This window comes from Dermacentor andersoni, chromosome 1, assembly GCF_023375885.2.
Source record: "Dermacentor andersoni chromosome 1, qqDerAnde1_hic_scaffold, whole genome shotgun sequence".
NCBI lineage: Eukaryota > Metazoa > Arthropoda > Arachnida > Ixodida > Ixodidae > Dermacentor > Dermacentor andersoni.
The window spans coordinates 132031269-132058461 of NC_092814.1; the positions used below are offsets into that span (position 1 = coordinate 132031269).

Below are 27193 nucleotides of genomic sequence, written 5' to 3' on the forward strand. Positions count from 1 at the left end.
TGTAACACAAGCAGACGACACTTGCTGTGTGCCGGAAGTGCCTAAGTGTACTGAAAAATTGTTCTTGTGCATGCTCTTTATGTTACTTTCTTTTTATAAAAGCAAATTAACTAACATTTCAACTATTACAAACATCATTTGTTTACCATAAAGTTGGAAAAATTATCGATCACGGGCCCTGGTCAGCCAATTGGGTAGCTCGCCCCACTGACGTCATATGGGTGATTTCCGTCATATGGGTAGGGGCGGCTTAAAATTCCGCCAAGCAGTGTGCTGCGATCAGCAGTGATGTGCATTTTTAAAACCTTATAATAAATTACACGCTTTATGCGGAGCACTTAGATGTGTCAATTAATGATCAGAAGGACCTACTCTAATGACTCAGTATGTTTGTGGAAAATCGTCAAAATCGTTTCAGGGTCCCTTTAAGGGATTAATGAAAATAATGCAACAATTGCAGAATAACGTGGTTTTCTGATCGGACACCCTTATTTAGTTCAGCTACAGATTTCTTTTTCACCGAGAGTTAGAAATGGTGTGCTGCACCACTGCACTCTGTGTGCTTCTAGTTCCGTTTTTGCCTCTTATGCTGTGAGGTCCTGTGATCCAATGTTGCACTGAAAGTCCAAGGAAGAACAGGAACAGGTATGCGCCTGTACTTTTTTGAGCAGGGCTGGAAAGATAAGATCAGAGCCTTTTGAAAGGGAAGGTACTTGCCTACCCTTCACAATGGAAAAAGCGCTACTAAAAACGGAGACTTAGCAAGAACACAGGTCCCGTGTTCTTGTTAAGCATCCACTTTTAGTAGCGCTTTTTCCATCATGAACGTTTACGAACACGCCCAACTGACAGCTATTCTAAATTTGCCTACCCTTGCACTACATTCTGGCATTCGTGGCCGACTCATTCTTGGGAACCTGAAGTGCAAATGTGCAAGTATGCACTGGCTCCTCCTTTTCACATGCAGGTTGAGCTTTCTCGAAAGTCTCGCATTATTATGAAGGAAAAGAGGCGCTGCTTATTGTGGGTTCTACCAAGTTTAAGTTACTCTCACAAAACAAAGGGAATATGCAGAGGACCACATTGAATGTGAAAATAATCAAGTATTAGTATTTGTTTCTAGAAAACAAACGAAACATCAGCTTGCACAAGCAAGATAAATTTTTTATGGCATGGCTATGAACTGTTTGAATTGAGGTATCATGAAGAGTTCAATGTCAAAGTGTTAATTTTGTAAACATCCCTCCCACCCCTCAACCTTTTTTGCCTCTATCCTAATGGTTGCTTTGTTCCTACACAGGTACAAGCATGTCATGCTTTCATGGAGTGAATACAGTGAACTTAAAAGGAATGGTAAGCAACTGACTTCAGTTTTTGTGAGCTTGATGTGGCATTTTTAACATCCTATGACCTTACTTTTCTTTTTAGTATTAGAAAAGGAAACAGCTTTGAACTTAGAAGTGTGAGTGCAATACGAACATCCCTCATTATTGTACTTGCAGACCATTTGCTGCTCGTGGGTGACAATAACAAGCTTGGTTAAAAAAAAAGGCTTGTGTGCAAGAACTTAAGAAGTTGCATTTTTACTTTCGTTCTGTCACTTTATATCTTCGACTTTTAAACTGCGAAGGATGTTCCAAAAGTAAGTTTCGTCATTTGTTATCACACAGAAACCTTACTGCCAAAAAAAAAAAAAAACACTATGGCATCATGAATTATAGATTCCACATAGTCGCCACTGACATTGAGAAATTTGTCGTAGTGTGCAATCAGTTTGATGAAACCACTGTAGTAAAACTCGTTGCCCTCTGATGAAACGAAGTGTCGCACAGTGTGCTCCATCTCAGCCTTGTTTTGGAAGTGACGTCCCGAGAGTACAGCTTCCAAAGCAGGGAACAGGTGCCCATTCATACCGGATAACAGCACACACTTGCATTGGCGACCACGTTGTCAGCACATGTCTGTCTGCCATCGTGATTTGTGCTCAAATAACCTTGGGCACGCCGGCCTGCTGCTACTCTCTGTTCTTCGGCACTCTGCGCATGTGTCATTCCTCCTCTGCTGACGCTCCTTCCTTTGTTGAACCAGATATGGGCACGGATTCTTATGGTGATTGTTTGTTTCACGTGGCGTACCTTCTTCTCTTTTAAAAAAAAAAGTGACAACTTACTTTCAGAACGTCCCTTGTGCAACGTCTTGCATATTATGCAGGTTTGCAGAATAGGTTGTATTGCAGAAGTGAACATTGCACTTTCTGCATGCGATTGAATTCGCTCGCATGGGTTTCTTGTAGAGCTGTGTGAATATTAAATATTAAGGGTCCTGAACCACTCCTTGGTGAAAAAGCACAGTCCGTGGATAGCATATGCTGCTGTGAACACCTCCGCCAAATTTTGCAGCTTGCAAGCAGAGCGCAGTCACCTTATTATCACACTCTCAACAGAAGTCTTTTCGGGCTGCCATATTTCGTCATGTAGCAGGTTCCCATACGCTGTTGCTATTGGCCAATAGCTAGCATCAATCAAGTAGTGTGTTAGGATCAGTGCGCTTGTTCCTACTGTTACTGTGTATATTCACTGGCCAGTTTAACAAACAGGCTGAAGTATGCAAATACCTGCGGTATGAATTTCAATAGAATTATGTACTTCATGAAGAAGCCAACGGTTGTCTGCTCATGCTTGGCCATGCCCGCTTGCATAAGAATGAAACTTTGGCCACACTGCTTATCAGTATTGTAGCTATCGGGCCTCTACAATTTTTATTAGTTTTGAACACTCTACTAGCCTCGAACCAAGCAAAACTTCAGGTCAGGTCAGGCGTATGCTTGCTAGCACACGCTCACTCCTGGCCGCTTCTGATAGACTTTGCAGACTTCGCGTCATACTGAGCTGTTGCGCAAAATGTGCAATTTGGATGTGGCTACTATCCGTTGGTCAAGCTGGTGCAGGACATAGCTGGTCCTCACCAAATAGTACGGCCAGACTGCAGCACATGAGCTGAGCATGCACTCCAGCCCTGTCGTGCACATAGTTAACTACTGCAGTTGCATGTAGCTGCGTCTGCACGTAGCATAGATACCGCGGCTACTGCAGGGTGCCATAACGAGCACGCTCGCTCAGGTTGCTGCAGCATGCTGAGGACAACAGCGAGCTCTGGTTGGTATCTGTGGGTGACGGGGCTGAAGGCCCAAGCGCCAACATCTGAAAAACAGGTTGTCTGCTTCCTGAGTTGTATATCCTCGAGGTGTATTGCCATCATGGTTGAAGTTCATCACGTTAGGAATCCTTACAATGCGACTCCGGAACGTGGCATCCATCGCTTAGCCGACATGTGCACTGCCGACGTACTTCACGAGCGAACATGAAAATGAAGTTTGTTCGACCCTCAGGAATTGTGGGGTTATCGTAGTGATAAGTGCGAAAGAAAATGTGCTACTCATGTCACTTCGTGCGTGCATGAATAGCCACACATAGCTATCTAGTACAATGTAGCACAGCAAAAGGCCGAGACACTGTGAACTCCTGTAAGCTGAGGAATAGCCTCCGAGTTTGGCTCGTCGTAGGTGCCAAAATCGGAAGTAGTTTCAATGTATTCATTGCCAAAGTGTGGGACAAATTACATGGGTGTTCCAGTTATGTTATGCTACAATGCATAAAATAGTGTTTCGATGAAAAAGCAAGTGGAACAATACTGCCTTTTCACTGCTAGTTTGATGGCACATAGCTAAACACCCATGCCATCCTCAAAACTCATTCCAAGTAGTTGTACCTTGCAATGTACCTTGCAAACTCACCAGCTACAGTTAGTAAGTTGCAAAATGTGCCGTGAAGTAATTAAGAAATTAATTAATTTTTGTCACTTAGTTCATGATGTGGTTTGATTTTGCATGCAAGTAATGTCTGCCTCTTTGAACTATCCCCCTCAAGGACTAGAATTAGGCTATCTGCCTCAGGTAATTTTTAAAAAAATTCTGGAAAAATTATGAAAGGATTACCTGATATATAGACGGATGGATAGCTGTTGCTGTAGATCAATTAGTAGAACACTACATATGTCTTCTGGATGTTGTGATTTTACTCCCACTGGCAGCAAGTTGTCTTTTCAATTTTTATTTCACTTTTAGTTTAAAAATAACATGAAGGTGACTGCAAGTTTAACCTTTTTCCACAACTAATTCTACAGCTCTTTAAAAGAAAGCTTATTTCTCCTATGCTTTCCTTGGCTTCATTATGGCTATTATTTGATTGTAGATTTTTTGAAGTACATCCCCCTGAGAGTCAATTTTGAAGACTAGTTCCTTTTTTGGCGACTTCATGTGGGTTTCAGCAATGTGGGATCTGGGTATCTATCTTGCCTCTTAGTCAAAAAACAGTCATTTTACGCCCCTAGAGCATCGTAGCAAGTCCCAAAAGGTATCAAAATATAGGTCTCAACGAGACACGTGAGAATTAGTTGCAGTCTAGGTAAAACAAACAGAACGTGCATAATTAGCACCAGTGCAGTAAAAAATTAATCACATTGCACCATAGACTGCATTATCTCTGGGGTTGGCCCGCCTGGCCTCTTTGTCAAAAAAAAAAAAAAGAAAATGTCGCAAATGCTGGCTATAGATAACTTCTACAACATTTACCTTGATTTTAACCCACTAGAACGTCTTTGCTCACGACAAGTAGTTCATGGTAAAATATAGGATTTTTGCATTTCTTCACAGAAGCGCTCGGCAGTAACACGAGGACTTAACACTAAACTTTAGATTCTGCCAGCAGCACTTGTGTTCTTAACTGCTTCTTAAAATTAGGCTGTTCTGCACTGGTTAAATTTAAGTGGCGGTAATTTGAAGTAAAGTTGATTGAGGCTTACAGCTGTTTGCAGCACACAGAAAGGAATGTGCCAATAGTTATTCCCTTTTCTTGCTACACGTTCAACTCACTTGAGCAATTTACTGGTGTTTCTTGCTTGAGAAACAAACATGACGAATCAGTTTGGAGAACTGACACAGGCTGCTTGGGCCAAATATTTGAGTGAAATATGCCTTGGGGACCATATGACTGCCGCCAGCAAGAAGCCGAAGCCTCATTGATTAGTAGTGTGGAACATATTGAAGATATCATTATTCCCCAGTTTAGCTCAAAAGACTTGATCAAGTGGTGTCTTCTTTATGAGGCGGGTATGCAAGGTTTTCTTTTATGTACTGACGAAGCGAATAGTGCTTAGTTTGTATAATTAAACAACGCAGGATCTAGACATGGTAAGGCAGAATGTGCTTGAATTTTCCTTTTCAAGGCACCTTAAGCTGCGCTGTAGTGCCTCGAGTATACGTTAGGCATTGTAATTGGTGCTGTAAAGGACTACTTCATGGTTTCGATTCGAAGTTGTAGTGAGCTGCTGGGTTTTGCGGACAATGGGTGCCTCGCCATAACGACAGTCGGTTACTTCCATTGTGGGAGGGGTGTGCTATATTGTCGATAAAGGCTGGTGTGGGCCACTATGGCACATGTCATCGCTTGCAGTTGATTGGTTCTCAATCTTAACCACGAAAATTTCTTTCAAGGGATTGCTGTTATGGGGTATTCGTGAAGTATACACATCCTATATATGATGTGCCGTCGTGTTAAAAGCCAATGCGTTTTCTGGGTGCCTGTTTCAGAGAACAGTGAAAATAGTAGCAAAACTTTTCACTAAAAATTCTTGCCTAACTCTTCCTTTTATGCATTAATGCAGTGGCCACATTTGTTTAAACGAACTCACCAGAGTAATAAGAATCGTGATGAAAGCTTCGCTGGGCAGTGCCTTTCTAATACGGATTTATAATGTTGACGCCAAATACCAAGATTTTTCTTCCATGTAAAATGCAATGTCTCTCATAGTTAAGTACTAAGGGAATGTTAAATGTTTAGGGGAGCATCATACATAACTTCGCATGTTGAATTTGCAGGCATTCTCTTTAAGCAAAACTTATGGACAGATACGGCGCATATATTCATTGCGAAACCAGTAGACCCCATCAGCACTACATAGCTTGCAATATCCAAGTCGGAAATTTTCACGACTAACGCGGTTTTAAAAACGAAAGTGTGGTTCAGGCATGGCAGCATAAATAATCCGAAATATCCTTCAAAAAGTATGGCTCGGGCCGCCAATACCCCAAGCATGCCCTAAGGGAAGGAGCGTACGGCAGCCGAGCGAGCCGGAACGAGCAGCATCCTGGCCGCGACGTCACTCGCAGGAGGGCGTCACTCCAACTTCTCGCCGCTTTGATACGTGTTCAATACGCTTCGATACGCCGATATGATACACTTCTATATGTGTTTGGTCACCACCTATAGCAGCATGCAACAGGTTGTGGTGTGTTTCGTGAGTACATTTTAGAGTGCAGTTCTTGTTCCTGCGGTAATCGAATCCCGCCCACGGCAGCTGCATTTCGATGGGGGCGAAATACGAAAACACTCGTGTACTTAGATTTAGGCGCACATTAAAGAGGCCCAGGTGGTCAAAATTTCTGGAGTCCTCCATTATGGCGTGCCTCTGTTCAGAAAGTGGTTTTGGCATGTAAAACTCCCTTTTTTTTTTTTTTTTCCTTGTTCCTGCGGTGAGCGCCGGTGGCACAAAGGCGCATTTACGTTTTCGGCGCAGGTCGCTTGCGGTCAGTCACACTACGCCACTTGCGCTGCGCCAGCCAAAATGTCGCCCCCTCTTGACGCGCACGCCGTACCTGTGAGCACTGCTTTCTTCGAAGCATGCCCAGAACAATCCCCAACCCATGCGCCGCTTTGAATGGCTGTCTGCAACCGTCGACGAAGTGGCATGGTCACCTTTTTTTCTCCTCGCCATGCATCGCGGGTCGGCGCGACAAACATGTGGACAGAGCAAGAACCATCTCGGGCATGTTGGCATGTCGGGCATGTTGGACCGCATTGGCTGTATCTGGTTACATTGGCTGCACCAGTGCTTCGAACTATAGACGTTGTTCTCACCAACGTGACATAGCGTGTGTTATGCATGCGGGGTCGGACTGCTACAGTCAAACCTCGATATATCGAACACGGATATATCGAATTATTGCGTATATCGAACAATTTCTATATCACATGGAAAATCGCATGCATTTTTAATTCTTTATTTCGAACGGGGCCGGATGTAAAATGGATATATCGAACTCCGCCGCCCCAGACCAAGTGCGCTCTGTTGACAGGAGGCGAGCTTTCCCGCAACACTCTCGAAGATAGCGGCGGCGCGATCGGCGTTCCAGACTGCTACGTACGACAGCTGCCCACATCGGTTGCGCCGAGGGCGGCATTTGAACGTAGCGGCGGACACACGCGGCGGCTTGGAGCCAGCATGGCCGCCTCGATCACGCGCGCACGGCGAGGCTTGCCCCCGCCGTGCACGCGTGATCGAGGCGGCCGTGGAGCCAGTTGGAGCGCTTTGTCCGTGCTGAGCCACACATCATGTGCATTGCGGACTTCGTTGGCGGTGACGACAGCACCGAAACAGTGGCGGAGTTAACAGACGTGCAGATCGCGGCAGAAGTGACTGCTGAGCGGCCAAACGAAGACGCTGCCGAGGCTGATCCAGCAAGCGCTGATGTTGCCCCGCTCCCGACTGCAACTGAGGCTGCAGCTGCTTTGGCTGTTGTACGCCGCTACTGCGGCGCAATAGAAGGCACTGGACTGTCTCTTGTGGACGGTTTGGACTATGTTGAGGACGCCGTGGTCAAGCACGCGGTTGCTAATATGAAGCAGGCTACGCTGCTTCAGTACTTTCAGCGAACTAAATAAATACTTTGTTTGAAGCTTCATGTGAGTATCTATTGCGCCACGATTGGTTCATTGATTGATTTGCGCTAGTTTCTGACGCGTTTTCTGCGTGATTTTATATATCGAACTCTGGCTATATCGAACTATTTTGCGATCACCGCGCTGTTCGATATCGAGGTTCGACTGTATATACACAACCGAGTGATTTCTTTTACTTTCATTATTTCGAATTTTTGTAGCATCCCTGCAGAATTCGAATTAAGGAGCTTTTACTGTACACATAGCATGTACATCAACCTTGACTTTTCTCGCTTTCTTTTAATGTGATAGCATTAAGTTCCCCGTGTCGCAGAAAATGCGGCGTCGGACGTTGTTTCAGCAGAAAGATTTTTGAACCACCTATGCCCAGGCCCTCCATGTTGGCGCAAGGAAGTTACTGAATTAATTGATTTGCTCAAGCTAAAATATGTAGAAAAATTGTTAAGTATGGCTTGCACACGTCCTACAGACATGATAGCATTCAATTGTAATTTGACTATACGTGAAAACATAATTCTGTTACGCGAAAACCCCTTTTCTAGCATTTCTACCATTCATAGACCGGCCATAGCATCTGCCATTCCGCACGTGCTGGTGCACGAATATTTCGGGAGCCACTGAGTGGTGCGCCCAATTTCTTGCAATACCTCCAGATGGCGCTCGCCTTCGTGCGTAACGTTCGTGGCTAGTGTTTCCCGGTAAACATTACAGTTACATACGCTCCAGTTGCCGGGAAGCATGAGAAGCAGTCGGGGATCTTTGAATGTTATCGTGTTCCACTCCTAAAGGTGAATCTTGAGAGTCCTACAAATTTTTTTAACTCGTCAAGGTGCATGAAAAACTACCAGCCAGATTTTATTAATTTTTAGTACACAGTGGTCTTTGCACACTATAACTGCATTGTGAAAGTTTAATCGGTGACACTTTATTATTTCAAACGGTATGAGGGTATGCTTCATAAAAGTAAGCTGGGAATATATGGAAGCAAAACAAGATGCAAGTCTTCAGAGTTATGCTGGTGGCTGGAACTTCTTAAAATGAAAAGAATTACTTTGAAGGTCAAATTAAACTTTTTACAGGCCCCTTTAACCTTCTGATAGTGAAATGAGCATATTATGGGCATTATTCTTTGTTTGGGAGGCGTCTTTACTATTCAAGTGTGTAACGTGATTTCGGCAGTTAACAGGGTTGCTTTGGTTTTGCTTTCCAAGAGTCACACAGTGCTAATATAATATTTGATACAGATGAATATGTTATATTTTACAACGGTGCAGGCCGTACAAGAGTTGAGCATTCGATAGTTGCTTCAATGGTGGTTGGAACATTCAAAATAATGGTGGCCTCTCTTGCAATGAGAGTCAATTTCTTGCATTATAATCCTATGATATGAATTGCTTGGTAATATTTCTGTTGGAAGTTTCTGATCTATCATGAGATGGGGCCTGCATCGAGTTCCTGAATGCAAGTTGCTCTATTTTTATGCCATAACTTTTCTCTTCTGGCACTGGACTGGAATATACTGTGTATTGTCTTCATCATTTTCTATTTTTCCCAGTTAGCAATTTGTAATAGAATTGTGCATAAAACAAAAAAAAATGTTCTCTATTTATAAACATCTACATAAAATATATAAATATTTTTTAAATTTATCTGAATTTATTGTAACTGCGTGTAATTTATTTAATGCGAATACAGCAGCATTGTTATTACTGTCAGTTGCAAAAAAGGAATTGGGAGAAAAAATACCAGTGTTGATGTGATCATTGTTCTTACAACCATCTATGATATTGTTTTTATCAAAAAAAGAATTCTGTCAAAATATTGTTAAAAAATTGTGCTTTGAGAACAAGCAAACCCTTCTTGCATACGCATAGGCCCAGCATACCGTATTAAGTACACCTGCATTCATTTTCAGGTGACACTGTAAAGATGTTTTGTATATGCAGTGTCATGATTTCATCATTTACAGCATTCTTTTCTGAAACTAGCACACACAAATCAGCCTTTCGAAGCAAATACTTGGCATAATAAAAAATAAATAAGCTGCGTGCACAGCCATACTTGCTTTGTCCAGCACCTTCCTCATTTTAACAATGAATGCATCAATAACACCTTGCAGCTGAGAAAAAAATACAGTGTGGTTGTTTTGGCAGGACCCTCTTTAGCAAACTGGCATACTGAGATAAGCTGTATGTTGCTTCTTTAATTATTTATAAATGAAAACTGTGTTGTCATTTGAAAAATACACTGTGCACTAGTGGATAGCGGTGTGCAAATATCAAAATTTTGGAATATGAATCAAATACGAATACTGATCTTAAAATATTGAATTTAATATCAAATAAAGATATGCACATGCATATATATATATTAGCAAGTTGGGCTAACTTATTTTGGAATATTGCAATTACATTTTCAATTTAAAACCAAATGGACTTGTAAGTCATTGTGCATTTGGCTCACGTTAACTTGGAAAATTGAGTAATTCCCACTAGCTGTCCTTGCCAGCCTGTGCCTTACTATACCGTATCAATTGGCCATAAAATCGGAGGCATTTGACCCTGTGCCAGTCGTCACTCATCACACTTGCTGTCAAGCAATAAGTCCAGAATTGGGGATGGTGCTTAAAAAAAAAAGTGCACCCTCGCTGTTCACAAACCTGCGCCCCTTGCTACTGAGAGGCTGGCATTCCTGCAAAGTTTAGACGTTTAGTGGCTAAGTGTGCTTTACAGGCAAAATTCGCTAACAGCAAAATTAAGCATAATATCTCCCAATGTTATATAGAAACAAAGGCTAAGAACCGTGTCTGCTTCCGCACAGCCAGCAATATATTCAATTTGATTCGAATATCAATATTAAAAATATAATATTTGATAGTATTCAAACTTATTGAATATTCACACACCCCTACTAATGGAACAATATTGGAGATTTTGAGTAAAAAGCAACTAATTTTCTCTAATGTTAAGGTGAAAAAAAAATTTCGTTGCGGTAGCAATTATATGGGCACTCCGGGCGCATTTCGTCCTGCCTTCGGCATCCCAGTGTCCTCATACCATCGTCTCCATGCCGTCATCATTATGCCATTGTCTTCATGCACTCATCTTCATCCCAGTTGTGCTCATACCATTGTTATGCTACCATCGTGATGCCGCCATCGTCATTGTGTCATCCTCAGCAGTCGTCGTCATGCATTCGTTGTCATATGTTTATCGTGATGCCATTGTAGTCGTGCCCTGATCGTCATTCTAACTTCGTCATCCCACTTTTGTCACGCCATCTTCGTCGCATAGTCGTCATGTCATCGTCTTCATGCTATTGTTTTACGATCGTCATCACTTCAGTAATGTCAACCCATTGTCCTCATGCCATCGTCTTTACCACTTTTGTCAATCCATCGACGTCATTCCTTCATTTTATCGCAATCGTGCTGTCATCATTGAATCGGGAATATGTGCCATTGTCATATTATGGTCGTAATTGTATCATTGTCACACAGTCGATATGCATCCGTTGTCATTGCGGCGGTGTCATGCCATCGTCGTCATTCCAGCTTTATCATCTGGCTGTAGTCATGCCATTGTCATACTGCCTTTGTCATTCCATTGTTGTCATTTCTTCTTCGTCATTCCATCGTCGTCACTTCGTCGGCACCATACTATCGTCATGCCGCCATGCTGATCGGTGACGTTGGCAAGCGAGTGGCATAGGAATATTGAATATCATTGTATGTCGCATATAGCCAAAGCAACAGAAGTCTCGGTATGACCACTACAGATATTAAATAAACACAACTTCAAAAATATGGTGTGTCGCTACATTGTACAATTGCTAATCGCATTACCATCGACAGTCATCGTGAGATGGATTTTGCATTAATTATTTTCAGGAGTATGGTTTGTGTACTCTTAACTTTGGGTACAAAATTTCTAATACTTCCTACTCTCGAATATGTGTTCAGCGTTGTTGGAAACATCGGATGTAAAGCTTTGTTTTCTATTTGAGAGATAGCGCCACACTGATATGTTGTTGCGAGTCTACACATTGGAATTTCACTCGCTTGAGCATTCTATCCTTGTTTAGGATAACTTGCACCCAGATATTGCAGATTCTTGGCAAACAGCTAGGAGACATAATTATCAACTGAGGTGCAAGTCTCTTTATTGATGCATGTTTCTTTTCATGGCCAAATGAGCAGTAATTTGATTACACAAATGGAACCGTGATAGCATCTGCACTTGTGTGATCGCACTTTGTGAATGACTCTGCTCCGTTTGGGAGCATGTACAGCGCTCAGCGATTGAAATACGATACGCGGAGTGCGTGGCTGCTGGCACATATTGCGCCACTAGTGAGCCCTTGGAATGCAGAGCTGGTGCATTTTTGTATCACATGGAAGCAAGAATATTTGTTATGTATTGTGACTCCATTCGGCCCCTCAGCTATCACCCACCGCTCACCTGGGGTGCAAAAAGTGTGGTCGCCATGCAATCTGAGTAGCATGTTTCAATTGCTGAGCACTGTACAGTAACTATCTTACTCAGAACACACAATTTTTAGGACATAAATGCACTGTTCTAACGGAGCCAAAATAATAAGCATAAGCATAGTTTAGCTTACACAGATTTTTGCTTTTGTGAATCTAGCTTGGTACAGTACATGAAAGTTGCAAAGACACAGCACATAGCAGGAGCTATCATCGAGATATGTACTGTGGCCATAATAAAGCTTTCACTGCTCCAAAACTCCAGATGTTGAGAAAACCAGTTCTCACATTCCTGAGCTTCGTAACAGTATGCATGCTACAGAAGCCTTGCAACAGGGCTCAACGACCAACCTTTTCACTTTTAGGACCGCTTGGAAGCTTCGTCTGCACATTGCTCAACTACTGGAAAAGTACGTGTTAATTGTTGGCTAAATCACGTGGCAATCGGCTTTTGCCACTGAAATAAGCTCGCTGCTTTCAACTGCTTCAGCATTCCTATACACGATAGCTCTGGGGGGAAAAAATCTGCCTTCAGCTTTTTGTTTTAGCATCTGCATAAGGAACAGTAAATCATTCAGGTACACCCATGAAAAAGTATTTGAACCAGGGCCGGTATAATGTAAAACATTTCCAATCTGTTTTTATTCCAAATAGAGCATTAGCCCTTTGTGATAGGTGAAAAAATTTGGGCTCTGTCTATCTGGGCTGGATTCAAACCATTCTGACTTATCATGGAGGGCTAATGACTGATTTGTAATAAAAACAGATTGGAATAGTTTTACGTTATACTTGCCCAGGATTGTGCAATAAAGCTGATTGTGCAATAAAGCTGATTTTGTACTCTGCATGTGAATGTAACTTGCAATTGAGGACTGCAGTCCAAACATTCCCGTGCATTTATCGATTTCAGTTTATGCGTGTTAATTGTGAAAAAATTCAGTTTCTTTTTCGGCAACCCTGTGGTCCATATACTTTTGCTCACGGCTGTACATAAACATTACATTAAACAGTTTTTATAAAATGTTTAATGTTATTTGAAAAGCTTGTTTGTGCATTTTCGTTGAAGCAGAAAATGTAAAGCTCACACAGCCTTTGTACCTGTACAACAGTTGTGTACGGAGCTCTAATTTTGTTTGTGTTGGCATTTTTTGTGTAGTCACTGGTCCTGCTTTATATGAGCTCTGTGTCAAAAACCACCCAGCTTTTCTTTATATTTATCATTTTTATTTTTTCAGAACTGGCACGAAGTGTTGAAAGTCCAAGGTTAGTACACTTTCTTTTTTTTTTTTTCTTGGAGTGTTGCATACTTGCCAACTCTTCCAAATTTTCTTTAAAATTTAGAAGTTTGGGCTCATTTTATGATTTTATAAATGTTCCATCAAGTTTTACAAGTTTTATAATATATAAAATGTACTCGCGAAATAGCTTTGCTCTTTGGTCTCCGCTTTTTCCGTTGGAAGTCTTCTGATGGAGAAAGGACACCAGAGGGGTGCTTGCTTCAAGAAAGTTAATACATTCAAGTTCGTGAAGCAGGTGAAATCAGCAACAATGAAGTCACCGAAAAAGTGACTCTGGTGTAAAAAAAAAGTTGCGCTTGTCAGTCTCTGCCATTCCAATTTTGCTGCTGTTTGTGTGCTGCATCTAAAGCTAAATCATAACTAATTATGCTCATATGTATCCTACAAAATGCGTGTACTCAGGGCAAGCTTTAAAAAACTTGCATGCTATTCTCTACTCTCTCCCTACCCCCACCTTATTGTGCATGTCTGCGTGATTTTTACTAATTTTGATGTTCACATGTTGGCAGGTATGTTGTTGTAGGGGGTGTACTCTTTAAGTTGTTCTTTGTAACTAATGTCACTTCACTTTTGTGTTGTGATGTAATGAAAGAGAGAAAACATGATCCTCATTACTTTATCCCTTAGGCTGTGTTGTTATAAGTGCTGATTGACAAACACCTTCTGCAGCCTTGATCGCAACTTGATGTGCACTGGCAGCAAGGGCCTCCTCACCAAAATAGTTGAAGTACTCAAGAAGGAAGCAGGTAGCTCCACCTTTAGGTAGGCATCTCTATTCATTTGTTGCTGGATCATAATGCTGTTTTTTTTTTTTTTTTTTTTTTTTTTTTTTTTTTTTTTTCACTGGTTGTGCTTCGTGTAGTTACTGGCAGCCTGCTTAATTTTTCTATCGCCAATTTTTCTATCGGCTCTTAAGCGCCTGTTCCTGCGGCAAGCATTGGCATTGTCCCTCGTAACTGAGCAAATCAGCACAGCGAAGGATGAAAGATGGCGATAGTAAAGAGAGTGTGAGGAGGAAAGGGGAGGAGAAGCATGAGACGGAAAGCAGAGGAGGAGGGTATGACGAAAGCGTGTGAATAAATACGTAGTGCCACGTAAGACAGGCTCTTTGACGATGACCACTACGCATGTGCCCAGGATACCATATATGGAAAGAAAGTGCTGCATGAGCAGAGGTCGGTCTGCGATTACTGCTATGAATCACGCCCACGCGTCACTCATGCTGTTCCTCACGCAATCTCCCGATTAGTGAAGCAGTCACTCCACACTTCGCTCTGTTTACAATGTGCCGCACGAGGCAGATTATCCACACCTGCCAATATATCGTGAAATGAAAACACGTATAGAGCTGCGCTCAAATTTCGCATTAGGGAGTATTGTAATGGTCAATGAATTTTTTCACATCTGTGCTTATTGATATGCACACAGGGAGCCAAATAGCATAAGCTCATTTCTGTAGTGTGTCATTATTCCTCGGTGAACAGTTGACTTCTGTTAATGTGCTGTCAGTGGTACATGCTGATTTGATCCACAATATATGAAGTTTAAATAAAAAATGCATTATAAGCTTGGATTGAATCAAATGCAATTACAGGAAATGTCACACTGCAGTTGTCTACTACCTATGCTCACAAGGTGGTGGTACTACCTTGTAAGAATGACAAGTTTTTCATGTCTTGGTTGCCACTCTATGTGAAAAGGCATTTGAACTCTTGAAATCGTCAAACTGTGTCATGCAGCATTCCTTAACGTGTGAAAGAAGTGGTACGGTAAGCATCTCAAGTGGTAGTTCTGTATACTGGAATGTACTGCAGAAAAGGACAGCCAATCACGGTATTGCCCATTCTTCTCTGAAGCTTTCCACTCATCATAAACTGGAAGCCATAGAGATGCTAGCCTAGACAGAGGGAAGCTTTTATATGAGCCAGGCCATGTTTAAGATGTTTGCAAGTGGCAAAGCAGTGTACAGATTTTACACAATGTTTTCCACGACTAAAGCTCGCACTATGTGGTGCTGTGCACAGTTGGGCATTGCAACAAATGCTCGTTGCTTTTCATTTTCTTATCCAGTGATGCCTTGTTAATTCAACTAATTAATTCAAAAGTCCAGATAATTCATGCAGATGGAATAGCCCCATCAAACATACATAGATATGTATGACGTAAGGTACTCATTAATCCCTTCTGTGCCACGGGTGAGCTGGGTTCGTCCATATGTCTCTGGTAAAAAGAGTCATGAACGAGCTTAGCTCATCAACGGTACATTTAGTTCTCTAGCAGTGCCATGGACATGCTGGTTTCATCTCAATGCTTTTTCATGCTTCTGGTAGATGGCGGCACACAGTCGGTAGGGCAGTGCAAGCAGGAGCGAGCTTATTCTGACGGAGCCAGCAGAACATGTTGGCAACTGAGGTCTTAAAATATAGTTTGGCCATTTTTGTTCAGAATTTGGGATAATGGCATGGCACAAGAGAAGTTAATTAAACATGCATTTAATGCACAACAGTTAATTCAGTATTGCGACTCATACCATGCATTCCATGCAGTGTTTGGGTTGAGAGCACAGGAGACATGCAAAGAGAAGTTCTTATTTCATTCGGCAAGAATGTGACAGTATCCTAGGCAATCGACTCTACAGCATTTTGCCTCACAGAATTGCAGCATGTGAAAACAGCTTTAGGAAGGATATGAACAGCAGCTTTTGCACACGAAGGTTTGATCTGATGCATGCCGTCGCAGATCACACAGCCATTGAGCTGTTTGTTCTCTTAATTGCATTGGTTAGTTCCCATGCCTCAAGATCAAGCCATCACATGTAGAAGCTGCTTTTCATGTCCTTACTTAGATGGGTGCAGCCAAGCAATGAGCAGCTAATTTTGTCTACACACATTCATACTATGGCTCTTGTAGGCAGCAGCAGATGGCACAGATGGCACTTTCAACCACATGATCATGTGTTGTTATTTAGGCCACATAATCATGTGTTGCTATTTTAACAGAGATGAGCTCTGCAGCAAACATTTTCTCAGTGGGTTTTATTTTTCATAATTACTGAACAAGATACTTTGATGTCGCTTGCCAGGCCTATAAGGTATGAATTAACATGTCTTTATAGCACTTTGCCATAGTGGCAATAGATCAGAGGCCATGCTGTTTCGGCAGCCTCGGTGGCTGGGACCACTTCCTCTAAAGCGGAACAGGTTGCTGTTGCTTTGGCTCTTTTGGACGACAACAGAACGCAAATATACACACTCTAGATCGGCAGTCAGGGCGTTCGCCTCGGGCTCCATCGCGAAAGAGGCCCATAGTATTCTCAGGAACAGGGCAATCACTCCACATACAGTTACTTGGTTTCCGGCACACTTTGGCCTAAATCTACACTCGCTCACCAATCTCAATGACATAGCCCACTCCCAGGCGCGCGTACTAACTGTCCGCGTGGGAGGAGGAGCCTTGTCACAGTCCAATGCCCAAAAGTTCCAGGACACTCTATTCACCTTTAACGAATTCACAAAACATTTCTATCTGGAGAGAAGAATCTTTCCTCCACCACATAAAACCTGACAAGACCTCAAGCTATAACCCTTAGGATGCTTCAGACTAGCTCTTATCCTAGTCTGGCCTTCATGCACTGTTTATTCTCGGACATTTTTAGCTCAGTGTCCTAGCTGCGGCGGGACATGCAATTTAGATCGCATGCTCTGGCGGTGTCTCTCGTTGCGAGAGAATAAGGACATGACTGAACAGAAGTGGAACTTGGCCATCAAGAGCTCGGAATACCATTATCAGCTTTGGGCTGTCCAGAGAGCCTGCGATATGGCGGTTAGGTTAGGCCTAACTGCCCCAAGTGGGAGCAGCCCGCGGTGTTGCCCTAAGGGGCGGCGCTTCTCAGGATCCTTTTAATAAAGTTCTCCGTATCTGTATAGCACTGCGCAATTGTTGGAGCTGTATAGTACAATTTGAGAGACTATGGAAGCAGCAGATAAGCACAACCAAAAGCTGTATTGCCATTCTTGCTGTGCCACATTTTAACGTGTGGGAGTTTGGGCTAACATGCCAGGTACCATGTAGCTAATGTCTAAAAGTGAGAACCGTGGTTCATCCCCACTTTGCGAGGCATGCAAAGGCACGCCTCAAGTTCTTTGACTCACTGGCGAGACGTAAAGACTACTTCTGCGGTGGAACCGAGTGAACAATTGGATTTATTCCATTATATATGTGCAGGAGGCAGGTACAACCAAGAATTACAGCACTAAAATGGCAGTCACAGTCTATGGTTAAAGGCTCTCCCAGTATGTCCACTCAGCCACCACAGTTGTAGCTAGCTAGGTTCACCTTGACAAGGGGCCTTGCTCAGGAGGTCACGGTACTACTGGGTCACAACTGATAACCAAAATCATCAAAGGTAAATATGCCAAGAAAAAGCACCTGTCCACCTCAGATGCTGCAGGGAAGGATGCTGAGGCAAGGGCGAGAGAAGCCCGCTCCTTAAGCGCAGGGGTGGGATTGCTGTGCCAACTGCACTATTTTGATACTCAAGCAAATTACTGCACCAAATTGCGACGAAAGCAGGAAATCTCTGAAATTGTGCCACCTGCGCCAGATTGGCAGCTGTGGCTTTGGCAGGCGAGAGATTGCCAGCATAGTGCAGGGCATTGTGTCATTCGTCTTAGAGGGCATGTAAAAGTAACTTTCGTATCCTGGTCATCATGTGGGCACGAACAGCGGCACCCAACTAATCACCCTGAATAAAACTAGGGGTAGCGACATTGTTTTATATTGCCACCCGAGCCACGAGCGAGGGCAGGGGAGGACATGTTGGGCTTGTCCATGCTTCCTGCGTTTCCGCAAAAACATTCGCGAACGTCCACGTGCTAATGGCAAAGTTTTTCTTGCGGCAGCACCATGACAGTTGCTCTTGATTGTGAATCCTGATATTGCGTCAATCGCATTGCTGTGCCGCATGATCGCCTCCATCAAGTAGTGCCAACTGATAGGTCGAGCGGCGAGGGAAGGCGTGTGCAGCGAGCTGACTTGGAAAAGGAATGACCAAGAGAGGAGGAATGTCGCTCCCTTTAGCTTATTCAGGGGGCATATACCCATTCGCTCAACGTGAACTCCAGATGTCTAGACGCTTCTAGTGAGTCTAGTGAATGGCAAAGCGAAGTCAGTCACATTCAGAGTCTTGATTTGAGATTGTTGATGCTGTCACATTACCTAGAAATGTCTTTGAAAGAAACTACTGTGGTGTTCACTTACCCTAGCTTCTTCACAACTTCTGTTGGAAAACACCTCTAGTCACTTCACCAGCTTTTCTTCACCAACACTTCTTTAACCCTTTCCCTACAGGGTTTTTTAGCCAAAAATAATACAAAAATACCGATTTTATTTATTTGCCTAATAATTCTACGCATTTTGAAACAACCTTAAAATATCCTTAAAAGCACTTTGTTTGTAAGGTACATGCAAAATATTTTTTCAAAGTATGGAGAGAGGATTGGCTTCACTGCACTGCACAGCGGAGAGTCTCCGACTTTCTGTAGTCCTCGTTGCAAAAATGTCTCTTTGGAAATTCAAAAACTATACTGTGACAAGCGGGGCTCATGCTTGTGGTAAGGGATGTCCGATCCCTAAATTGTAGACTTGGTGTGGTACATTTCAAAGCACGGAATGGTGCAGAGTGCTACTCCACATTTCTCGCACCAGGTACATGTAGCGATTGGTTTCGCCGAGAAGGAAATCTGTTCATTCGTTAGAAACAATTCAAAATACGGTGCACAGTTCCCGTCTTGTGTCACAGGTACCTTATGCCAGGCGTGGCCATGAAAACATACCTTGTCCACTGCCGACACGTCGAGACTCTGTCCTCGTCCGAATCCGACAACTCGGAATAGATATGCTGCTCAGTATCATCGCTGCCACTCTTGGAGGGAAATCGAACTTCTTCACTGTCCTAGCCCGACAAATCTTCCGCAAACAAACGTGGTTGTTGTTTTCTTTCCCCTTCTTTTCTGGAGCGGAGCCTTTGCCAGCATGCACACGACCAGAGGAGGCCACCATCCTTAAATCCCAGTTGCCAGCATCAAAATGTTACTCAGTCAAAATGCAAGCTGTGAATGCGTCTTTTTTAAAATTTTTTTTTACTGTGCCATCTGTTGAAGCCAAAAAGAACTAAACAAAATTTATCAAAGTAGCCTGACTGCAGCAGTGCACAAGTGCTTGTTCCAGTGTGGACGAGCCCAGCTTGTCTTCGGTGGGAGTGTTACAAACTGTGTGGACGAGTTCAACTGTTCTACGGTAGGGAAAGGGTTAATGCTTCAGAATGCAAGGTTTTGTGACTGTTACCCCACTTAATTGTAATAATACTCTAAATTGAAATTTACGTGCTCCAGACTGTTCCAATAATAAGATGTATGTGCTGCAGACTGCTTCAATGTGCTCCAGGATGAAATTTTATCTGCTTGAAAAATTGCTATAAAATGATTTTAGGCATTCCCACCCCTGCGAGTGCTGCTTATATGCGCAACGCATGGCATCATGTAAGCCGCACATGTGGGTAGCAGGCTCCACGTTGTACCAGTACCAGGAGCTTTGGGGAATGTATGCTAGCTGAAATAAGGCTGGAATAGTGTTTCACCAGCAGTTGCACGAGGTGAACGTCCCGAAGTTGCACATGACCCTGAGATGGAGGTCAAACATTGACATTTTCACTGCCAATAATTGTATGCAGCAGCTTTGCATAGTTGGTGTGTATGCTCAAAAAGAGAGCAGATTTGCACAAAGGTCTATCTTACATGCCAAAGCACCCAAAGTAGAGGGATGCCAATACATCAAGTTTGCATTCTTAAGGTTCAGCTTAACACTGGAGATAAGTGCACATTTGTTAGCTTTAGCTTATACTTTACTGGGCCGGTATAATGTAAAACTGTTCCAATCTGTGTGTTTTTTCTTTTTTTTTTCCCCCAAATCAGCCATTAGTCCTCGTGATCTGTCAAAATGGCTCATGCTCTGCCCATTTGGGAGTGGTGCCCGACCATATGGGCTGGACACTAGCCATTCTGACCTATCACGGAAGGCTAATGACAGATTTGGAATAAAAACAGATTGAAATAGTTTTACATGGTATCAGCCCTGTTCTGAGTTTATCATTGTAACTGAGAGGAGAGGGGCCAATATGGTTATACACACAAAAAAACTCTGCTCTCAGCACATATTCTAACCCTGAATTTCAGTGTGAAATCACTGCCTCTAAGCCCCTCCCACCAACAGTGACCGCCATTGTCATGGCTTGAAGTGCCCGAAACCACGTGCATGTCGTGCTGAACTCTCTTTGCTCCGCACACGCTCTCATACCCACCAGCACAGCAAGGACATCATCATTGCACTGTGCCCACATTTCTTTCACTCCTGTGATAAAAGCAGCAGAAACCAAAGAACACCTGCAGAAGCTTATTTTGGGCTGACTGCAGAAATACACAAGCAAAAATGAAACCATGCATTGGCCGTGCAGATTGACCATGCAAAACACACTTTAGTTCTTCACCCCTCAGTGTTGCCAGACTGCTGTACAGTTCAGCCGCTATATAAAAATAATTGAAATACCAATTTTCTATCATGCTGAATGCACTCAAATTTTGTCAGCTTGTGTATGGCTGAACATGCAATGCATATTTCAAGCTAAAAAATTTGGTGTCATGGCCCCTTTAACACAGATGTGTTTGTTATATTATGAATTGCTGTGCTGGCACATGATGCCAACAAATCATTTTTCCTTGTGTTTGCTGTTTCCTGGATCTTCTATGTAAATGTGATTGGCGCATCGAAGCTGTTAGTGACTTTATGTAATTATTATTTCTGTGTTTGTTGATGTTCTGCAGTTGAAGTTAACAATGCATCGGCCAGCTTGATAGCAGACAACTTCGTGAATTTTATTTGTGTGCCTCCCTGCATGCAGGTTCTGGCTGTCACGTGCCATTGAAAGTTATCTGCGTGGGTGCACCAGTAGTGCTGATCAAGACTTCCTCCTCTCCAGAGGCCTACTGCAGGTATGTGCTGCACTTATTGTCTACAGACAAGCCCTAGTGGCATTTGTGGTCTGTCTTGTGACAGCGTATAAAATCTTATGTCTGTCAGGCTAAGCACTGTAGTTGTTTGCATGCTTGACATATTTTTACCGCCCTTTAGCGTTTGTGTTTAGTGCCACATTCGGTATCACAGAGGTAAATTCATGGACAGTCCTCTTTTTGGGCAAATCTAACTGACACTACCAAGCACACTCAATGAGCAAGCCCTGTGCCAACATTTCACCTGGTTCAAGCTTTTAGCTTTAACACCATAGCTTTTTACATTTGTGCTTGCTTCTGCTTGGGGTGGCTCATAGTGCCAGTGATATCCAGCATGTGTACAGTAAATGTTTGTCGGAATAGACCTCCTAATGGTGTTTGTAGATATGCAACAGCAATACAGTAAAATTTATTTAATTCAAACTTTGGTATTTAAAAAATTGTTCACTCTCTTTCAGAAACAATATGCATTATTCGTTGGTATCTAGGGTTCGTACACCTCCTTTAAACTGATGTTGGGGTCAACTTTTTAACATTCAAGGTAACAAACTCCATATTGGGGCTATGCCATGGCCACTATCGGCAAACTATCCCAGTTATATATATATACATATATATATATAATAAGAAAAGATGACCGTCAGAAGACCGACAAGCCTTTGGTTGTGCCGTACCTGCACAAGACTTCGCACAGTCTCAAGAAGGTAACCAACAGGCATGGGGTGTCCATTGTTTTTTCGGCACCCAACAAGCTGGCACAGTTATGCCCACGCATCTGCAACTCTAAAAAAAGAGGTTGTCAGCTAAAACTTGAGAAGCCATTCATCAAGTGTTCCACAGGAGTGGTCTACGCCGTTCCCTTGAAGTGTGGAAAGGCTTATGTCGGCCAAACCGGCCGCTGCATTAACGAACGCTTGGGGGAACATGCCCGAAATTTAAGTAACCTAAAGGACAAGTACACACATTTGGTCGCACACGTAATTGAATGCACAGGTTGCGAGGCTCGATTAGGAGAGACGAAAGATTCTCGGTAAGAGTGCCAACGCGACGGCGCGCATCAGTTTGGAAGTGTTCCACATACAGAAATATGGCAGCAAGTGCATAAGCACCCCCTCTGTATCACTTTTTGCTGCAGAGCTTCAATTGGAAGCGACCGCTTACTGATTTGATTGTATGTTAGTATCCCTCGCCTTTTTTCTTTTTTCTAGTTTTTTCTAGGTTTCTTTTTTTTTCTGCGCCTGATTCCGTTGACTGCCGGCACGTTTGTTCATCGATGCGCAATGTCATTTTCCCCGATTGTATCACTTCCTTCTCCCTTAACCTTGGCCGTTCCCCTTATTAAGGTATTCGTCTTCCATCAATAAAGTTTAGTTGACAGTCAGCGCTTGTGTCTCGTCCTTGTTACTTTGTGGTTGCATGTGTTTGCGCTGTTACAATTTTTATGTCAAGCCCCTAACATATACCGCTGCGCCTCGGAGGATGGTCGTAACACCTGCAAGTTGTCCACGTGCTCTCAGCATGGCGATTCGCACACCTCTCATAATTCTACACCGTGGCCATAGCTTAGAAAGGAACAGCGGGAGTTGTGCAAACCATGTGGAAGGGCTCTATGGCTTCTTTTTTCTTTGTATTTTGTGTTGCTCATGACACACTGCCTTGATGATATCCCTGTGGGGCTGTGGTTGCTAACACCGCAACCACACATATGGATTCTTCTGTCGTGGTCGGGATACCTGTTGCAGTGAGCGACTGTTTCGATTTAATGCATTGTGAGACAAACAAAGTAAAAGGCACTTCGACTGTTACCCATGAAATATTGGACGTGAAAATACATATACCTTAGCACCATCTAGTGCCAGCACCCAATTGATGTATAATTTTGGCTAGTTGCGATTTTTGTGCGAGAAGCTATTTTGTTTTGATTTGGTTGTTTTGTATGCTATATGGGAAAGTCCTGCATTTTTCTATGCCGGTTTATTGTGAAACTTTGTTGCATATACATACTGCCTGCACAGCAGTTACTCTGTAGAAATGGACAAATGGGCTAGCTTCTTCAGAACCTGAGTGGTCATTGAAACCTGGTTGCTCACTTTTAAGCAAGCGTAAACATGCACAAAGCAAGAGTGCAACAGCTGCACCAATTGCGCAATTTTGATCAATCGCATATAAATTTTCGCTCATTCATCCATTCATTCAGGCTACTTGCTTACATCATCATCAGCGACGTTTTGACACCTGCTCTTGCTCGCTCAGTCGCCTCGTATGCTGCTACTTCCTGTGGAAGCCAGTGTAGCAGCATAGCGGACAACTGAGTGAGCCAGAGCGAGGGTCAAAACGTTGCAGTGGCCTACTCTGACATGACCACGTACTTCATCTTGACGTCACGACACAATATCCTCCTGGAAAACGAAAACGAAACTGGCTGTAGAAAAGCTATTAAATTATTCAGGGTGCTCTGAACCTTGACAGTATCTTTTTTTTTTTTTTTCCAAGGGTTTAGAGGTATCCATCCGCCTTTATTTAGAAAAATAAAACTGAATAGCAGAAAAAATATCCTGGGACAACCCCTTTAAAATTGTGTTCAACATTTCAGGTGTGCATTGTTTACTTATTGCCATACATTTCAAATTATCTTTTGTCATGTAGCAGAGCGCAGCTGACACTAGATGAGGCTGTGTGCGCTTAACTGAAATACAGAAGTGTATCAGCCTGTCTGATATGCATATATATGTGGCTTGGACATGTGCTTCAAATTTTATTTGACCTCATGGCACTACTAATGTCTTGCAGCTGGTCGCTGGCAACCTAGTCAACTGTAATGTCCGCCAGAAAGAAGTGCTTCAAAGCAGTTTTGACCTCCTGGGCGAGCTGGTCAAGTTCAATCTAAGGGCATTCCGGCAGCTTGACAAGATCCTCAGTACTGAGGCAAAGGTAAAAGTGTGAAGTGCATTGAAAATAGTAAATTGGGAGGCATATATGAAAACTTAATGTATTTTAATTAGCGTTACAACATTATTATTTTAAATGTTGTTTTATAATGTTATAAACATTGTAAAATACCATATGAATTCACCATTTTCTTTATTGTTGGAGCTTGTGTAAATTAGGTAACTGGTAAAGGAAGATTATCTTCTTGACAGCCGCCAATCTTGGCATTATGGTGAGGCAAATCATTGATGGCTGGTGCTACCACATTTTTCCAGTAATTCACTGCAACGACAAGCAGCTGTTTTCATGTTAGACTGTATCGGTTAGCATTAGGACACCTTTTGCAGTTTTACACCAGAAGGAATGCTCAAGAGCCCGTCCTAATTGCACGTGTGTGCTATGCACATATGAGTGGTACAAGGTGGCATGGCTTGTTGTGATGATCATGGATGCATTGGCTAGGATTAGGGGTTGGCTGCTTATTTCAATGGTAGGATGTTTGCCATGCTTGCGGCCCTAATTTGAGGCAATGTGGCAACCATTCAAGCACAGGTGGGTGACTATGGTCGTATATTCTGCATACTTTGACTGTTCAAAACTTGCAAAATTGACTTTGCAAAAGATTGATTAAACTCTTTCCTTACTAGCCCCAAAAAATCGGTCAATTTGATCGACAGTTTTTCGACACATTTTTAATATTAGCATTGATATTCTTCCATGAGCAACGCCATGCACCGTATGAAATGAAGACTGCACTTCAACTACTATTAGTTAGGCTTAACAATTTTCAGCACATTGGGGAGTTTGGAAAAATAGGGTATCCTCTAGTGCTTCTAGCACTTCCCCAATCAAACAATGCAAAACTTGTGCTTTGGTTGACACGGCTACATAATTTTTAAAGGACAGAAGTAGTGAAGGCACTGAAGCTTCTGTCAGATTGTATAATTTCCCAATCCGACATCTGTGCTGCTTTAACGGTGTCTCAAACATTGGTACATGCTCAGGAGTGCGCATTTTTTAAAATGATTTTGTTGGACTAATATCAAGTTAACTGTATTATTTCTCGCCATAAGTTGCTTTTATCCATCAGCGTTTCGTCAGTGTATATATGTACAACTGATTACAGTGGAACCCCAGTTATGTATTCGCTGATTTTGCGACGTCTTAGGTTTTACGGTAGATTAGTGCACTCTCGGCGAACTCCTCATACAGAAAGTGCATAAAAAAATCTCAATTATACGACCCGAGATCACGCACATTCCGTTTTATACAGTGACTTGTGCAAAATTGCGAATCCAGTGGCGAACATGTGGGGAACACTGCCAGCCTCTGGCAGCTCCCTGGCGCTGTCACCTCCATCAGGAGTGGGAGTACACCCCTTCACATGCAGAAAGCTTCAACATTTTATTCCCCCCCTTCCCCCTCGTCCCTTCATTGCTGTCTCATCACACTTTCTCTCTCTCTCCCTATGCATTTTTTTGCTTTGACTGCTCGCTCACGCTTCTGCAAGTTTTCTCTTAGCAGTACCTGCTCCCGTCACCAGACGCATCTGTGTATATGGCCGACAGTGTTTCTGGCGCTTTGCCGATCTCGCTATTAGAGTTCTTGTACATACTCCCGGAATAACTGTACTTGCTGTCTTTGCACAGTGCCAAGAGCGCCAACATTTATATCAGCCTCGTGCGCTACTGATGGTGGCTTTGCGAACGGTGCTCCAGTGACATCAGACGAAAAACTTGCCTTTGTCTTCGGCTATGCTTCGGCTAGAATAGCTTCATTTTCATGTGTTTGCAAGTGCTCTGCCTGCTCGCGTAGCACAGCACTCACCAATTACTATCTGTATCATTTTCTTTAGAGATAGGTTTATAAATGCCAGCATTAGGAGAACAGCAAACCTTGTATATTTAATGTATCTTCCATATAACCACCCGCTGTGGTATCCCAGTGGCTATGGCCTTGTGCTGCCAAGTTCAATGTCGCTGATTTGGCCCCCACTGTGGCAGCTGAATTTCAATGCAAGCGAAATGCAAAACACTTGTGTATACTTATATTTAGGTGTATATTAACCCTTTGAAGGTTTTTGCCGTACATGTACGGCGGCGGTTTTCTGTCCCGCAAGGTCTTCGCCGTACGGGTACGGTTCCGACCCTCCGTTTGAAATTTCGCGCCATAATGACAATGAACGCTCATCGGGAGGTGCTGCCACCTCTTAGCACTTACAAGATGTGTTTGAAATTGGTGCTACCTTCTTGGGGAGATAAACAGAGCTGATTGCTAGCTTCAGCGCGTCGCTCAGACTGCGGCAACGCCCCTTTGGCAGTTTCGGTTTCGCCGCGTGATCGCAACGGAGGCGCGCGAAACGTCATTTTTTTCTTCGTCGGCACTCTCTTGCAGGGCGGTAGAAGTTGATTTCTATCTTGATTGGCGCTGTTCTTAGCTTGCTTCAGCGCCGTTCGCGAAGTATTCTCGCTCTCAGTGGCAACGCGCTTTCGCGGTTTCGGTTCCGCCGCGTGATCGCAACGGAGGCGCGCGAAACGTGGTTTTTCTCTTTGTCGGCACGCTCTCGCAGGGGCGGCGGAAGTTGATTTCTATCTTGATTGGCACTGCTCTTAGCTTGTTTAT

The 27193-nt window shown here is 43.1% G+C and overlaps 1 protein-coding gene across 3 annotated transcripts in view; it reads left to right on the plus strand.

The window, feature by feature from the left end:
• LOC126545906 (short transient receptor potential channel 4-associated protein-like) overlaps window positions 1-27193 on the plus strand; it is a 119416-nt gene that overhangs the window by 70155 nt on the left and 22068 nt on the right. For 2 of the 3 annotated variants that reach the window (XM_055062042.1, XM_055062043.1), the window contains 6 exons: window positions 1301-1353; window positions 12648-12692; window positions 13518-13545; window positions 14250-14342; window positions 21535-21625; window positions 24434-24574. In XM_055062042.1, coding sequence (XP_054918017.1) covers window positions 1301-1353; window positions 12648-12692; window positions 13518-13545; window positions 14250-14342; window positions 21535-21625; window positions 24434-24574 — 451 coding nt within the window. The remainder of the gene's footprint in view (window positions 1-1300; window positions 1354-12647; window positions 12693-13517; window positions 13546-14249; window positions 14343-21534; window positions 21626-24433; window positions 24575-27193) is intronic. The other variant, XM_050193944.2, reaches the window with a different exon arrangement.